Source organism: Bombus bifarius, unplaced genomic scaffold, assembly GCF_011952205.1.
Source record: "Bombus bifarius isolate JDL3187 unplaced genomic scaffold, Bbif_JDL3187 scf7180000009125, whole genome shotgun sequence".
Classification (NCBI taxonomy): domain Eukaryota; kingdom Metazoa; phylum Arthropoda; class Insecta; order Hymenoptera; family Apidae; genus Bombus; species Bombus bifarius.
This window is the reverse complement of record NW_022884914.1, coordinates 1,341,999-1,359,646: the sequence shown is the minus strand read 5'-3', so window position 1 is coordinate 1,359,646 and position 17,648 is coordinate 1,341,999. Positions and strand designations below refer to the sequence as shown.

Genomic DNA, 17,648 nt, shown 5'->3' with positions numbered 1-17,648 from the left:
ACAAAAACCAGGCGACCATCCGAGACCTTGGAAACTTTGTACTTTCTTTCATATTCTTTAAAAAGAAATTGCAAATTTTAATATATGGACAATACACATATGAATTTGTTTGAACAAATAGTAAATAATTACATAGCAGTAAAATTAACGTTAGTAAACCATGTTAACGACAACTAACTAAATAACAACAGCAACTTAGTAACGGCTAAGGCTAAACAATCGCAAACAACCTCAATTACTCATTGCACAGAAAAAAGTTTTTTTCTTTCTTTTATTTATTTATTTACATTTTACAATTTGCCCAGTAGGACATTTGGTAAAACATTATAGCTTAGTGGTATAGTAATATAGCATGTGGATGGCTACCCCCAGTGGGATACCATCTTCGAATTTGATTGATTTATTTCTTTAGTGTGGCGAGTGTTTGTTTGTTAGATTATGTCCTTTGTGAGATCTGTTGGGTACAATCACTCATTGCACAGAAAAAAGTAAAACTCTAGTTTGGAACCTCACTATCGAACGTTGGCTTTATCTTTCGCTAATTTCTCAATTTAATTAATTTGCATCATCAAAAGTCCAATTGTTCAAAGGCAAATTTGCCCATCTCAAGATTTCAAAATTATTATTTTTCTTTCCTTATTATTTAATTTGTACTTTACAATTTGTCCAGCTGGACATTTGGTAAATTTTTCTAACTTAATTGCTAAATAACACGTGGATGGCTACCCTCAGCCGGATACCATCTTTTTTTTTTTTTTTTTTTAATATTTATTAAAATTACAATCAATTCTCGCGTTGAGCATTTTCAGTAGTTTTCCTGGCGTGGCGCAGTAACATGGCTAATTATTTATAATAAGTTATTACTTCTTATAGATAAGTATAATTTGTACGTAAGTATTATAAATAAGTGTTGTTTTACGAACTTCACTGAACACTAGACACACGTCTGCACGCTTCGGCACTCAACAGCGAACCCCATCTTCGATTGAGATTTCAAAATGAATTTCAAAACGCAATATCCCTAACGTCAATGGCTCTGTTATTTCTCAATTTATAGAATGGATCAATGGCTTCTGAAGAGTTTACATACTTATATACAGACACCTAAGAACCAGCAATTTCGATTCTTACATCACAAAGACCTCCGCACGAGAAAGGATCTGGTTGTTGATAAAATATATACGCGCTCACTATTTGTTCGGTGCCGTGATCGGTCGCAGTTGTACGCATCGAAGGAACGTTTGGAGAATCCAGTGATTCGCTCTGGAAACTCGAGAAGAGTCCGTTATCCTCTTGGCTCATTGTCGAGTTTAACCCTGCTCTTTCTTCCAGCTCAACCTGAAAACAGCCTCTAAACTCTAAACACGGGGGCGTGTGTACGATCTGGCATCGAATTTCGATTCTGTTGGTCGATTGCGTATACGCTCGAGCACTCGAACTCGGTGGTTCGAGTTTCTCGAGGACCTCTCGTTATTTACTGTCATCCGATTCGGCTACTCCCTGGAACCGTTCTCGAGCAGCAAGGGCGATCGTTCGAACACGTCGGACGAAAGAAGGAAGCAAAGAAGAGAAAAATAGGGACGTCCCGTGGAAAACTCGAAAAGCTCCTTGACCAGGCTACCCGTCGATGGAAAATTAAATCAGACCCGGCTGGACAAAGAGACTCGAACTTGCGGAGATCGTGGAACAAACCGAATGCACATAGGCACTTACATTCCCTTATGCTTGGTTCGTAAGCTTATCTCGTGTGCAGATTTTCGTTTCCACTGTTTCAATACAGTTGTACAATATTAAAGATACAGATATACAATTGTCATAACTTTCTCTGTACTGAATCCAAAATTCCCAATAACGAATCAATTTCTTTCTGGAGTGAAGCTAAACAAGATGATTTATATTAAATTGGACAATTTCCATGGCACTCGAATTATTCGATTCGAAAAGTGATTGAATTTTTTAAATATACACGGTTTATGACTCAAGCTTTGCAAATAACATCGTGGCGTTAATTTATAGCTTTTACGAGAGAGAAATCATCTGGTTTGCTATTTCGCCCGGAAACAACGCTCTAAACATCTCCATATCCCACCGCAGCACAGCGAAGAACCCTCCTAAAAAGATATACATGGATGTAAAATCGTTTCCGCTTGAATAACATCGCAGAAGGAAGGAAAGTGCGGGAAGCTTGGTAGTCCGTGTTCTCTTAGGATTCAATCGGCGTGCACGTCGAACGAAATAATCATATCCCGGTTAGATTTCAATGCGCTTATCCCTCCTTCGTCCTCTCGTTCCGCTGTTCTACCGTTCGGCCAGCAAAAGGAGCACCTCTTATCCCTGTCACCGCGAGAGGCAGAGAGGCATTACTCGCGTAATAGCGATCTGAAAAGCGAGTACACTCGTTGCCGGTTTACCAGGTTTCCTAACAGTAATTTATCGGCTCCCATAGCGGCGCGTGATGTACGAGCAGGACCACTCTTTCCTTCCTCGGCCAGATCGAAGATAAACGGCGTATTGTCTCGGTGCACGGCGGACTAGGAGAATCGCTGGCCACGTTGCTGCTCGTTGAAGGAGGCGAACGATCGTTCTTGCGGGCGCACCCTGTATGCAGATATCGAAGGTAGGTGTGTTGAGGCCATTATGCCCGCTCGAAAGACTTCTACCTCGCCAGTGTATGCGTGTACCGTGTGTATGCCTATATGCCATTCCGCACACAATCTACTCGGCTCCGTTATTATTCTACCGTCGCGGCCACCGCCATTTACCACGGAAGACAAAGATGGCGCGTGAGGTCTTCGTCATCTGTAAGAAAGAAAAAAAAACGACGAAAAGAGGGACGACAGGGTGGCCATAGGGGGTTGCCATTGTCGCGAGGAGAACGGAAATTTTACGATCGTTATCGGATCCTGCCGTGCTCGAAACTTTCGAAACTGAGTAGTCACCGTTTCGTCGTGCTCGATAAAGCGTTAAGTAGTTAGCGTCGTACCGTAGCTGGTGAGCAAGCGAGAAGCAGCTGGCCATCGTTCTACCGATACGTTCTATCTATTCCGGTGACGACAAGTCGAAGTAACTAGCAGCGTTTTTATAACGCGCTTATCTCTTCGCGGACTCTGACACGCGTACTCCTTTACCTTTGCACTGGTATCGTTTTGTCATGGTATATTTCCGTCGTTAATTCCTCCATTTCTTTGCAGTTTCTTCGCTTCGTTCGGTGCATACATATTGTTGAACGTTAACCTTCCAGTCTTGACACCGATAGACGGTACCGGCTCATCAATTTTCTGCACTCGTAAATTTGCTTTCATATCTGCGCGCTATATACGAGGATGTAAATTTTCGAATGTTATGTATAGAATGGTAGTCATCGAGCGCGTTCTCCTTGGGCACAAATTTATTACAAATGGAAAGAGATTACTATTGTTTACGTTATTGTTAGGTATCTTTTAGATAAGTAATTTGGACGTACGTACTAACTGATATCTAACTGATGGACGTTAAGGTTAATCGCGTGTTTGTGAAATGAGTTCATATAACATGGGAATATTTATTCGCAGGTATGTTAATTCTGTTTTTTAATTGGATTAGAAAAAAAATGAAACAGGTATTTGGTATTCGGAGGTTAAGAGGTTAAAGGATTGACAGTTTAACGAAAGAGCACGTCAATTGGCATTTTACATGAAATAATCATATTACGATACATAAACACGGGATACAAATATTTCGAATAACAAGCCCTTTAATATATCCTTAAATATTCATGTCAGTATCTTGATTAATTTAAAAGATACAATTTCAACGAAATCATTGTTTACGATAAAAGCGCTCTATCGATAAAGTATCAATCGCTTGGAGCGAAGCAATTATTATTTACATAACAAATTACCTATGATTATTCTATGTTTAGTTACCTACTCCATGATATGTAATAATTATCTATAATAATTTAAAATTGTAGAAGAAAATTATTCAAATATTCATACGATAAGATTAAACGCCGATTACTTATCAACAAAGTTGAAACGTATGTACTTTGATCGGTAATAATTGCATGTTTACTTCTTTGAAAAACTATTTCAATGCATATTCATATTTTCGTTTTGCGACGTATAGCTGTCGATAATAAGTTGCACGACTGTTTTTCACACGATTTATGCACCTCACGCGATCTTTCCTCGTTTCAGCGTAATTTTCCGCTAGGCTATCTCGAGCCGACTCTGATCGTCATTACTCCGAAATTTATCACGCAGCACGGCGTAAACAGGTTCGAAAGCGGGATCAATCGTGAGAATAGGAGAATCCAACCACCCTCGTCGGCAACGAACGAGGGGACGACGGATATTCTCTCCGGGATCGCGTAAATCCGATTACGTGGAAAGCAGCAGCCGCGTTATAAATTCCCGATGAAAGTCGACTTTAGGGAAAATACCGACCCTTTCCATCCTGTGTTATCCCGCTCTCTCGTTGGAAGATCGACGGAAGAATCGCCACCGTTACCACCGCCGCCATTGGCCAGCCGCGCCACCGTAGAATTTATTTATTTGCTTAACGCGCCTTTTATGAACCGGTAGCGGCTGGTGCGGCCGTCCTTCCTGTTCGTTTGACCGGCCTGTGAATGAAAAACGAGATGAACGGGGGAAATGAAAAGAGGGAAAAGCACACGTGCGTATGTACGTGTGTACGTGTGTGTGAGAGAGTGAAGGTGCGAAGAGGGTGGAAAAAGAGATGGCGATCGTATTCGTGCAGAGGGATCTGTTACGACGAAAGGAGAGAGACAGAGAGAAAGGAAATGAGTAAAAAGGTAAGGTCGAACAATAAGAGGAAGAACGAGGGGGCTCGAGAGAAAAAGGACGATAAATTAGTGGGCTTACACGCTCGGCAGCTTCCATTAGGCTAACGTAGCGAAGTATTATTAAGTCACCGGCCGTCTTCGATAGTTACGAACGACCTCCTGCGCTCGTGGATAATAATAACACTGTCGATCCGAAGCTGCGACGCACACCGGGATAATAATAACACAATAGACCGTACGATGGGAAACCGAGGAAAAAAGCAGGGAGAATAGGCCCACGGGGATGATAGCCGTGACAAGTCGGGGGAAGGAACAAAGTCGGGACTCTACCGAGCTTGTTTGCCAATTAAACGTCACGACACAGAGGCCATTGAAAAATCGGACAAGACAGGGGACTGTGGTCTTGGGGATATCCTTGGCGCGTTAACGGAACTGCGATTTGTTCTCGCGTTTCTAATTATTTTTACTTTCTTACTGTTGATGGTATTCATCGATACGCGTTGGTACGTTGCGCGTATACAACGGCTGATCAAATTATTACGATCACTTTGAAATTATCATTTGAAATTTTAATAATAGTGGAAATACTCAAAATGAAACGTAATAAAAGATATTGTTATGTTTTTAGTATCCTATAAGGATTTCAAAATTCTGGACGAGATTGTTTGCAATTGCAAAGCAGAATTTGTAATTCTCTTATGTGATCATAATGATTTGATTATTTTTTCTGTATGTATTCTATACTGAGTGGAATTTTATAATATTTGACACCCTCGAGGATATCCCGTTTCTTTTACAAAGAAAAAATATTAATCTTAATATTTTCTTTTATTATTATTTAATTTATACTTTACAATTTGTCCAGCTGGACATTTGGTAAATTTTTCTAACCTAATTGCTAAATAACATGTGGATGCCTATCCCAGCGGGATACCATCATTAATCGTAATATGCAAATAAATTTCTATTGCGCTGATAAAATAAAATAACTTCGGCAGATTCTCGATTATAAAATGTTAATGCACGCAATATCGCATCTGTATAATATTCGCGAAGCTATACGCCAAACCATTACTATTTTTGGCGTTTATTTGTAATTGTACATGAAGAGGAAAGCGAAATGATATTGTTTCCACTTGGTAAAAATTGATAATTCAAAGTCGATTTCTCTCCAAACGCACGTTTCGAACGACATAAAACACCATGCGGTCGATCTTAAAATACTGCGACATTGTTCTCGCCACTTTCACCATGATGAATGTCATCCTGACCACCCTGCTAGTGCCAGCGTGAGGTCGGCTCTTAATAGAGCCAATAAACAAAACTGTTCTCCGACTCTCCAGCCCACCGCTTGTCACTACACACTGCTACACACATATACGACACGAATCTTCAATTCTGAAAGTCATGACTAACCCATTACAAAATGTTTCTTTCAACGTCTATGCAGAATACATCAACGCAAATCCACGAAAACGTTTCACGCAGCAGCCATTCTTTCTTCCTTTCTTTTCACGAGTTCCACCGCAATTGCTATTACAATCTTACGAGTGTTAATTACCACACTCATTCGCTTGCCGCGAAACGAATTTCCTTCAGACTTCGGTGTGGATGGCCAAGAAATCTCCGGTGGTTTTCCTCACTCATTCTCGTTAAGTACTCGTTTCACTATCGTTAAACTATGACTCCAGCGGACTTTGTCACGTAGGAATTTCCCGTGTGTGTCAGCGTCAGAATTTTATCGAGTAGTATGAGCCTTTTGCTTTATACGACTGAAGTATTCGCATGACATAATGGGTCATATCGATGATCCTGTGAATAAAATAACGAAATCAGTTGCTTCTTAATATCGAAAGAGAATCAGTCATCAAACGATTAATAAATAAATGTACGCAGAATATCGGATCGTAAAAAGATTACTAAATTCCCCAATAAATAAAATCGATTATTGAAAATAAATTCAATAAAGTTCAAAGCTAATACAAAATATTATCGTATCAAACTGAACGAAATCTATAAAGCTTCATTAATTTCATTTCGATATAAAAACAAAATTTGATAAATATCGATACTTCGCTATAGGTCAAATCGAATGTACAAAATAAACTTGATAAAATTTTAGATTTTGTAGAGGCAGCGTAACTGTCTCCAAATATCATAATTCTGGCGAGTGCTGTCGCAACGCGAAAGACTTCTAATGACGACAAGGGACAATAGCACTCGGCGGGTCAATTTTCGCCGCAAGCTCGCGAGTCATCCGGCGTACCTCATCGTGTAATTCAGTCCACACCGGTGTAACGTACGGGAAATGTCCGCGGGACAAAATCCACTCGCCTGCACCGTCTCTAAATTCAAAAGGAACGCGAAGCGTGGTATTCTTCTCACGATTCGAGGGATCTAACGGGGACACGATTTGTATGGCGAGTAACGTAACTCGTGGAACTTATTACGCGCGCGCCTAATGATACGCTGGATACCAAAGAGTATTGTCGGGGACGGCGAGCTGTCCGCCGTGTGTAATTGGCCAGAAATGCTTTCCATGGTATTCAAATAGTCGTAAATGGATACGTAGCTCGAGAGATTAACGAATATATTATGCTCGCGAGGAAATCGTCGAGTCGAACAATTTCCTTTGGAAAACTTGACTGGAGCCGTGGCTGGTAATTCTCGTCGATTACGATTCGGCCCGGAGGTAACCGGAGGCAAATTATTACGCGTCGCCGAAATTAACTCAAAGCATTGACAACGTATGCACGTTGGGAACGCAGGGTGGCACGTATTAACATAATACACGCGCGACAGTTCTATGGCGCGCTGTGCAAACGCCGACAGAGCTCAGTGTTTTTTGTATTTCTGTGTAATGGGTCGATCGGTTGAACGTAAAAACTGAAAATTAAAAAAATAGAAAGAAAGAACCCGACGTGATATTCCATCGTTAATTTCTCCTCTCTTTTTCCTCACAGTTTTTTCTTTTTTTTTTTTATTTATTCCCAATACGGCTTTCAACACGAGTATCGTCGCTTCTCCCGTGATCGACGTCGCGGTTCGCGACCGCGTTGCTCGCATGCAAAAACCATCGGTGCCTAGTCCGCTACGAACTTTTAATTATGCATGCATGCGCGTCTGCGCGCAACCATGCGTTATAATACGGAATCGCGAGCGGGACGAGAACGAGAGGGTCTTTGTGCAACAGAGATGGCATAATTTAACGAGAAACCGGCCGATCGATAAACGATCGTCGGGGCACGATGTGTCTGCATGCTTCGAGATTTTCGTGTCGTAATACGAACATGCCGGCCCTGTACACGGTTAGTACAACGAGCCACGGCCTGCTGCAAATGAGTAATTATTCGGCACGCACGCTCGATCGCGTTAATCGCGCTGCTCCGCTTACCGCCCGCGGCTCGTGGCTCATGGCTTATAATCTTTCGCGCTCTCACGTTATATCTACGCGCGGCCGGTACCCTGCCTCGCTGATCATTCGCCAAGTATCTATCACGGTGGCACGATAGAGGCGGAACGGATCGAAGGAAAAGCGGATTACGATCTCTCGCGATGAAGTCTGCCTCGTTTACCGAGATACTCTAATCCGCGAGATACGTCGAAGCCGGCAAGCCAGCTGGAACAAATCGGCTTCGCGGTATTCAGATACGCGCAATAATGATGCACAACGTGCAATAGCTGTGAACCGCGTTCGTAAAATCAATCGATGGTTCGGCCAACGATCGTAACGCTGTTGGCCGAGATGTCTCATGTATATCATAGGCGATATAACGCGGTAGTCGCGTTAGCTAAGTGTTGTGGTTTAAGAATCGAACGACAACACTTGTTGGGATTTGAAAGGAAACGCGAATTTAAGGAGATTCTTTGAATGTTTAGAATCTCAGGTTCAATCGTATTTTAAGGATTTGCTTTTGAAATTAGAGATAGGTAGCTGACTGAAGCTAAGGCGTTCAGCTGAGGCTTGGCGTTTGTTCTATTTCTCAAGTCCATAATTTTATTAACGAAACTAAAAGAACAGGGTCGATCGTATCGCCTATTCCTACATCGTAAACACGAATCTAACCCCTGGTTTAGAATTCATCTACGATGTACGACAAGAAATCTAGATGAACTCACCGATTTCACACGTGTACTTGAGTTCAGCATAAGGGAATCAAGGAGACTCACAAAAACACGCAACCGAACCGCTGCGAATCGCAACATGGTTGCCTACCAAGTCGCTGAAGGTAGAGATAATAGCGAAGCGTGGTTCCGAGGGTCGGGCTATTAAGACAGTCATAAAACAATCGGGAACTACGAGGGTTGAAATGTAACAGCTATCTAACACCAACGAGGATCCTCCGCGTTTCTGAGATTTTACACGCCGCTCATTCACTTTAATGCACTCGGTCCTTATAAAGCGAAAGGCGCGTAGGCGGCAAGACGAAGACAAACGAACTACCACACGAGGGGAAGAGGATATCGCCTATCACGGGGATGCGCGTTGCGGCGGCGTAGAAACGAGCAAAGCGACAAGAGCATTTACGTCTGTACGCGCAATTGCACGAGGTGCAACACGTGGCGATGTAGAGAGAGAGAGAGAGAGAGAAGGACAGAGAGAGCGAGAGAGAGAGAGAGAGAGACGGAAAAAGAAAGAGAAAGTAAGCAAGAACAGGTCCATGTGTGTACGAAGAGCGGCATGGTCGTGGCCGTGTCGCGGGTACAGCGACTGCGTCTAATTAGCCGGTCGGCCGCGCGCGGAATTGAATTTCAATCGTCGTAATTCGCTGATTCGCCTCGTGCGTGCCGATCCGGCGAGGCAACGAGCGAGCGTACGAGCGCGTAGCAAAAGGGTTGGCCGGTACGATCCCTGGATCGAGACTATCGACGAGCAACAAGACCAGATAGGGAAGAGAAGGGAAAAGATATCCGTTGCATGGTGGAAGGAACGCGAGAACCAGTCGCGCGGCTGCCTGTGACGACGAAGAAGAAGCGATTCTCTTTGGCCGGCCTTTTACGGTCCTCGGGCATGGATCGTTACAGTCGCAATTGCGCTGCGGGGCCTGTTGCGCGATGCAGCGCGCTCGTAATCGCGAGCCCCGGCTAATTAAACGTCGACGAGCGATCGTTAACGATACGCCGCGCCTCGTCGTAAAAGATCGTGGAATCTCAAAGCGTGTCACGGCTGTTACGCTCGCGAGATCGATCGATCGAAACAGCCTTCGGGACGAAGAGAGGCGGCGTGCCGAGCGTTGTACGAACACTCGTGTGTGTATCGTGTATGTATGTACATAGGTACGATGGTTCCACGTACACGCGTGCACGCACGCACGTGCTATAAAGCGTTTGACGACGCGTCGACGTTGATTCGATACCCGCTGAAATATGACGGTTGTCGGCGTTTTCGTTTTTACAGGCGGCCGATCTCTCGCGCTCTCGTCGACGATACGCGTCCATCGCTCTGGTAATCGAGCCGCTTGTAAAAAGATCGACTGCTATCTCGATTAAATTCTTCGTCCCCCGTGGCTGCGTCAGGCGTTCAACGCCAGGTTGTTTAGGCTCGTTGCGAACAGGGGCGCGGGATGAACCCGAGACTCAAGACACGTGTAAGTTTTAGAAGGTTGCGTTATGCACTTTGTTCGATGTTCACTCGTCTTGGAAGCACGGTTGAAGGTTATCCGCACACAGCGAGCAATACGTCGAACATTTTTTACAAAGATTCAAGATATAAATATGATTACCAAAAATTGCCATTTTATTCGATTTCCCGACTAAACGTGTGTCTTTCCCGAAAGAAACTCCACGATTTTTCTTCTATTAATAGCTTTTATAATTTTTTTAAACGATCTTAAACGATTGCAGAATCATTAATTCCTTGATGTCGGCACTCGTAACTCGTAATAAAGCGACTCGTGCCCATTTGAAATTGAAGTACCGAAATAATTTAGATATGATTTTAATTATCCTACTAAGCTCGCAATTAGCGGTCCTTTTATTCCCCGTAAAAATTCCATTCTACGATATTGCAATTCTCCGGTGTTAAGAGTCTAATAATCGCCCACCAACTGCCTAAACCAAAGGCCAGGTACCTGCTCTAAATCGTCATGATCTCTGAACGAATCCATGGACCAATCAAGCGTTCGACCATATAATTGCAGAAACTTTTGTACACTTGGTAAGCCCGATTTATGAATGACATTCGTGTTTCGCTCTATTTATGAAACCGTCAAGGGAATTCATTGAAAATCCCGTGTGTCAAAATTAGCAACTCGATGGTAGAGAACGGTTATTGGGATTAGTTCACGATTAACAGACGAACGTATCCTTATTAACTGAAATTACACTCCTAATTACGCGAATATAGAAGGAGGAGCTGGGGCCAAAGCGAGAAATAGCCTCGATCTAATATTAAAGTAACCTTACGACATCATTGGTCCGCTTAACGAACACCGTTCCGAATATCTCGACGCTACCGCTTGTGCAGCTTTGAGCACCGATTTCGCGATAAGCGTTATTGATTTTACTGCGATCCTCGTTTTCGCTGGCAAATATCGTAAACCTGAGGTATACACGGTATCTAATTTATCGAACGAAAAGAAACCGATGAAAAGAGGAAATAAAATAGAAAAGATAAAAAATGCACGAGATAAAATGTAACGAGTCTACGCAGGTTAGAATTATTCGTGTGCAGTTCCCCCTAAACTGCTCGTAGACTGTTTACGAACAGAAGTTAACAGCTCGCATGCAAGAATCTTTGCTACAAGCAAGCGTTTCGCGAGGGACATCTTGAAAGCGGATATTTGTCAAAACAACATTATCTACGTCAAAATATGTATCCGTTATAATCATCATCTGACAAATTTTCGACCTATTTGTCAGAAAATATATCCACTGTAATTTGTAATCGTAACTTAAACCACTTAATGCATTGCCTCCTGAGAGAATACATAGTGTTTACTATTCCCTGACAAATTCACTACTCGCCAAGGTATACATCTACATAGTTCGCGAACAGCAGAACGATCCCCGTACATTACACAATTAGCTGACTTCATAGCGATTAAAATAACCAGTACCTAACCAAAGTCCCGTTATGCATAAATCTGGCTGGTGTCTCGCCCACAATCCGCATTATTACCCCTGGCATCGTTACATCCAGCCAATACCGTTTCGCACTCTTCCTTATCTCCTCATCGGTCTTTTTGTAGGTCATCTTTGTTCCGAGGCTACACGTTGACGAAGATAATCATGCGTTTCTTCCTTTCTCGCTGAACGTACGTACGTATACATATGCGTATACACGTGAGAAAGGGGAAGGGTACGAAGAGAACCCCTTGGAACAAAGATCGGGAACCTAATCTGGGCAACAGGAGCGGCAAAGGCAGCAGCGGGAACAGCAACAGCGTTAGGGGTGGTTTCACCGAGATGGGTCCGTAGATGGATTTATTTAAGGGCGTGTATTCAGCAGGAGATACAATGGCGAAACGACATCGGGGCGAAGGCGGGCGAGAGGAGAGTCGTTGAGCATCAGGGTCGTTCCCGTACCGGGAGGTTTATAGCTGACATCTGCGGCCAGTTTTGACCCCCTGGCGTGACGAAACAGCGAATACCAGATAGGACCAGGGCCAAGCAGCAAGGGTGGTTTAAGGACGCTAACTGGCCGAAGGGTGAGACTCGCCGTTTTCTCTATGTTGCTGTTGCTGCTTCTGACTGCTGTGTCAGACCGCGCGGACACAGAAGTGAAGAGTATATAGGAGGGGTACTAGTAGTGGAGTTGGCTACGCGGTAAATCGACCGTTAAAAATCTTCCATGGCCCCCGAGTGTAATTCTGTTAGCCGTTTCCTCACGCTAACCGTGACGACCATGACGAAATTCCCTTCGTTGCCGAGGCCGTGCCTCTTCGCACACAAAGTCGGCACCCGTGATCGTCGTTGTGATCGTTGTCCTCGCCGTAAGTTGTACGTAGTCTCGTAGCCCGTGACGTCGGTTTCCCTTTTTCCTCGAGTGCGCGCTTATAAACGCCATGACCTGCCCATTCGTTTTCCCGGCCGAGCACCTTGACTTCCGTTCGACGTGTGAAAACAGTGTTTTCCGCAAGGGGAGCAGCTCGGAAAGGAATTTTCCGGACACGCCCGTGGATTTTACGCTCGTCGCGGATCGCACCATTTTTCTTTTTCTATTTCTTTTATCCTTCTTCTTCTTATTCTTCTTCTTCTAGTTCTTTCCTCCTTTGGTCGTGCCTATACATATTATTACAAAGGAATCGTACTTGCTAGCATAGACAGAAATTAGTTTTAAAATGTGTTCTCTCTTTCTCGTTTTTTCTGCGCTCTTCTCTCTCAAGAACGAGACACGGCGAAACCGTAAAATTACAAAGGCGATACACCGCGAATCGTAACGGAGGCTTTTATTTCGTGTGTACCTTTCCGCGACGGTGGATAATAACGAGTAATAAGCTAAGTGAGCCGTGCAAAATTTTCGCTGCCATTCCCGCTGGAATAATGAACCCCTACCCCACGTGTCGTTCTTAATAACACCACGTCTTACTCCGCCATTTATACCGTAATTTCTCTTTCTCCGTATTGTTAGAACTGAAATTGCGGCGTAATTTCTCTCCCCCTCCGCACACCCACTCTTCCTTCGTCCACATGCCCGTACCTTCTCTCACGAATATTTCCCTTTTTCTTTCTTCTTTTTTCCCTCTTTCGTTCCTTCTTCTCGCTTTTTGTTTTCCGCTCTTTTTGTTAATCTACAATGGCGAACAAGGATACACTTTATTTCCCCGACAAAAGGTTTCAATTAAGGAACTCTGTCCCGGTCCCGAGTTGAAAAATACCTAGCCGCTATGTTAAGCCCGTGTAACTTTACAAATGTGCATTATACGGCACTCGGCGAGCGCAACTCGGCGAGCACAACTTGGCGAACGCACTGTTGCACACCGAGAACACTATATTCGAGCACGCGTTACACGCCGTGACTACACGTGTATCACGTCCCGTGCGGCGCGGATATGGGCCAATGGCGTGGAGTGCAGGGGTGACGGTTATTTGATTACCGTATCCGTGACAATAACTCTTCGACGCGGCAAAATGCAACATAGAGAAACGACCACGACCACGACCACGACGACCACGGTGACGATGAAGACTGGTCTCGAAATCGTTGGGTAGAAAGCTTTTTTTAAACGTGTCACGTAAGGATTTATTTGCCAACCAAAGCGAATGACGAAAAGACAAATAAGATACACTCTACGCTTGGAATAAAAGTCGCCCTGGGTTATGAACAAAAGCTGCTGGATACGTGCGAGATACGCGAGAAAGAAGTTCACGGTGGCGAAAGATAAAACGTCGCGCTTTCCAACCTTACGATCGTAGCCTCACGTGAGAGAAAAAAAAAGAGGAAAAGGAGAAAAAAGAAAGGAAGAGGAGAAGAGTGTACGAGCAAAAGTGTACACACGCAGACAGAACGACGGTAATGATTTAATGACGAAGTTATTGGCAATACCAAATACGGTGTTTTGCCGGCAGAAACCGGATCGTTATATCAAATAAAAGCGAGTTTTGCGATAATTAACGAAATTGAAATTGCCAGGGACATTCCCACGCCAGTGCATGTCGGTTCGAAGGCCACGGACCGGGTCTGTAAAGCGGGTAATGCTTTGGATCAGGCTCATTAATTAATCCTCCTTCGTGGAAAAAAGAAGAAATCGACCGACGACCACTGGCTGAGCTTCTCGGTCAGAGAAGGGAAGCACGAAAAGAATAGGGGAGAATAGGGGGAAGAAGCAAGACTCTGGCACACACAAGGGTCTTTCTCGGGTTACCTGGCTGGGGCCGGATCCATAAATACACTTCGCCGTGTTAATTCCGTGTGCCGAGCAAGGGGCCGAGCCACTACCGGTATTAACGAAGTCCACGACGCGCGGTTACACCATGGTCGGTCTTGGTGGGGATAATTTCGAGCCAACCCATCCCAAGTCGGGAGCAATTTGTCTCCGGGCGTTGGATAAAACGTCGACGGCGGTGTGTTATTTGTAATTTGGATAACGGTACGCCGCTGCCAGAACCGCGGAAGACATTTGTCAGCCGTGAGTGTGCCTGCTAGATTCGTTTCGTGGTAAAGCCGCAACGCGATATTTTGCCAAAAGACCATCGAGCATCGTCCTTTATCAGCCTCCTCCTATTCGTTCGTTCTTTTCCTCTCCCTTTTTTTTCAGCTCTTTTCCCCCTCTTCCCTTTTTTCTACTTTCTATCTTTTGTTCGTACACGGTTTTTCGAGCTACCTGCTACGGACGTTTCGCCGCCACGCACCAGCCGTTCCCATATTTTTAATTTCGCCCGTGATCTTTTTAAATGCACTCGCTAATTGTATCGGACGTGGTTTAGCAAAATTAACACGGCGTTGCTCGCAATTACGAGGTAATCGGCCGTTTCCGATTTTTTTACGTTTTCCTTCCTTCTGGTCAAATATTGGTCCATTGTTACTTCCCCTGAACGATCGATGGTTTAAAAGGGGAGACTCTTCGTGGTTCGGTTGAACGTTCGATCTATAGTTATTATAGATCGACTTGGACAACGCGTGGGAGAGAATGAAGGAACTGTTCGAAGAATGTGGATCTTTTGTTATAAAGATTGTACACCGGAGTGCGTTGCATTATGTTACTCGGTCGATAACATCGATTTCGCTCGTTGATTTCCATTTACACGAACCGACAGGCCCGTGTACACACACGCGAAGAGAAATAAAATGAAAAGTGTGTAGGGCCGGATGCTCTCGATCCTTCAATTTCTCCCGTAATTAATAAATGTGATTAATATTTTTGTCTCGTCGGTCAGCCGATTGATCGATGCTTGCCCAATATACAAATTGCACGTTATTAGCGGTCATTCGACGTTCAATTATTTCGGAGATCCGTTTGAAACGGTGCCTCTTTCAAATATATTTAATGGCAAGCCCGCAGCGCTCGATCATCCTCACAAATCCTCTTCAACTTGGCGAGACGTACGTACTCTCATTCAAGCAGAAGTCAAGCTCTTAGATCTTTCCCTCTCTCGTTGCGGCGGATGAAGTGGACGTTGGTCCAGAGAAGAGGCGGTTGCCCAATGCACTCAGCCAATTATAATTAATTAAACCAGCTCCTCGACGTTTTCCCCGGCGATTTTCCTAGCAGGAAATTCTCGCGTACCGCTTGAGATAGAAGTACCGACCAAAGTAATATTTACATTGTGGCGAATGACTTCTTTCATGTGGGCCACGATCTTCGTTGTTATAGATCGCGATACAGACACGTAAGAATAAGCACACCTGTTTCCTATCTGTACACAAATTACCACGTCCATTAGACAGTGCAGTTTCACGGATATATCGTCAGTGAAGTCTTTCGACATAACAGCAGAAATTATTGCTATAAACGCATCTATGTTAGATGAAAAAATAACAAACATCTCTTTCTTAACTTTGACGTAATAAATAGAATTTTCATGAAATTATCGGATCAAAGAAATAAACTGGCTTCTTTGGAGTTGGCAATAGAGCTTGGTAGCATCGTGGAAGAGGCAGTATTCTTGGTGCGGTTGGCGAGGTCGCCGTGGGTTGAGAGCACCGGCGTGGTTAGCCGCGACGACCGCAGCGACTGGTTCTGCCGCCTGCCGGCGTCTCCCTCACCCTCGCATTTCGCCGCGTATGCTCGTCTCATTCCCTCTAGTTGGCTTCGTCTCTCTCGTTTCTTCACCCTTTCTCCCTCGATCTCTCCTCTTTACTCTCCGTAGCGTAGCTGAGCGCGTCCATGGTCGTTCGGTGAGCACCGAGCCGCACCGAGGACACGTATCCACCGAGCGAACACGGGCGAACACGCAAACCGGCTGCGGCAGGCGGCAGGCAAGGCGGCTCCGCATAAACCGCAGCCGACCAAGCGCGACCGACAGCTTCGCCAACACTCCACGGCACTGCCTTATATTCCTTCTTCGCCCCGTGGAACAAGATAAAGAGCGACCGAACCAGACGGGAAGCGAGTTAGAACGGGACGGAAGAAGGAAGGAAAACGGTAAAACGAGTGTAGCCGAAGCATGGGGAGGGGTTCAGCGTTTCTGTGCATCGCACAAAAAGTTCATAGCTGGCGATAAACAGAACTACCATCGTATCGTCACTAGCACGGCACGTCACGTATTTATTTCATTAGGAGGGTCCTGCACCACCGCCTCCGTTGTGTGCGAAGCAAAAGGAGATGGAGTAATAGAAGAGAGAGCGAGAAAGGTAGAGAGGGGAGAAATTGTGCGGAGTGCTATTCTGTACATATGTATGTATATATCCCATCCCGCGTTCCGCGAAGCATGACAATGGGGTTTTCTAATCCTCCTTTGGATTAAGGGTCGAAAGCAGGGCTCGGTGCACGGTGGCGGCAGGGCGAGAGAGCTCCAGGTAATGGGATCGACGTTTCGTTATGTTACTTTTCCATTCTCATCCTCGGCCTCTATCCTCGACATCCCTCCTTCTTGGCTGCCCCACACAACCACGACTGCGCCAGCCTTTGGTGTCTCGGTTCGTAGGATCCATCCCACAGAGCCCTCCTCCTTCCTACCCGCTCCGTGTTTTTCCTCATGTAGCCCCCTATTTTTCATGTTTCGCTGCGGCTTCGCGTAGCACCTTCATTCCGTATAGGAACATCCGTGGGGCTCGAACAACAATCCGCGCGGATCCGACGTACGAGCGTCAACTCAAAAAGTTTCGTTCTCATTGGCCGAGGTCGCGCTTTCATTCGACTCTTTGCGGCTGTCGGATGACACAGTGGGGCTGGATGGCTGGCGATTGGCGAAGTCACGTTTAGAAGCATTCTGGTTGGTCGAGGCGGCACAGACAGTCCGCGCGGAGCAGTTCCTTTAC

General features: G+C 44.8%; 1 protein-coding gene across 1 annotated transcript in view; it reads left to right on the top strand.

Moving 5' to 3' along the window:
* The first annotated feature begins 2,587 nt into the window (after positions 1-2,587).
* LOC117213572 (protein groucho-like) overlaps positions 2,588-17,648 on the top strand; it is a 173,284-nt gene continuing 158,223 nt past the window's right edge. Inside the window, exon 1 of the mRNA XM_033459028.1 lies at positions 2,588-2,617. Coding sequence (XP_033314919.1) covers positions 2,603-2,617 — 15 coding nt within the window. The 5' untranslated portion in view covers positions 2,588-2,602. The remainder of the gene's footprint in view (positions 2,618-17,648) is intronic.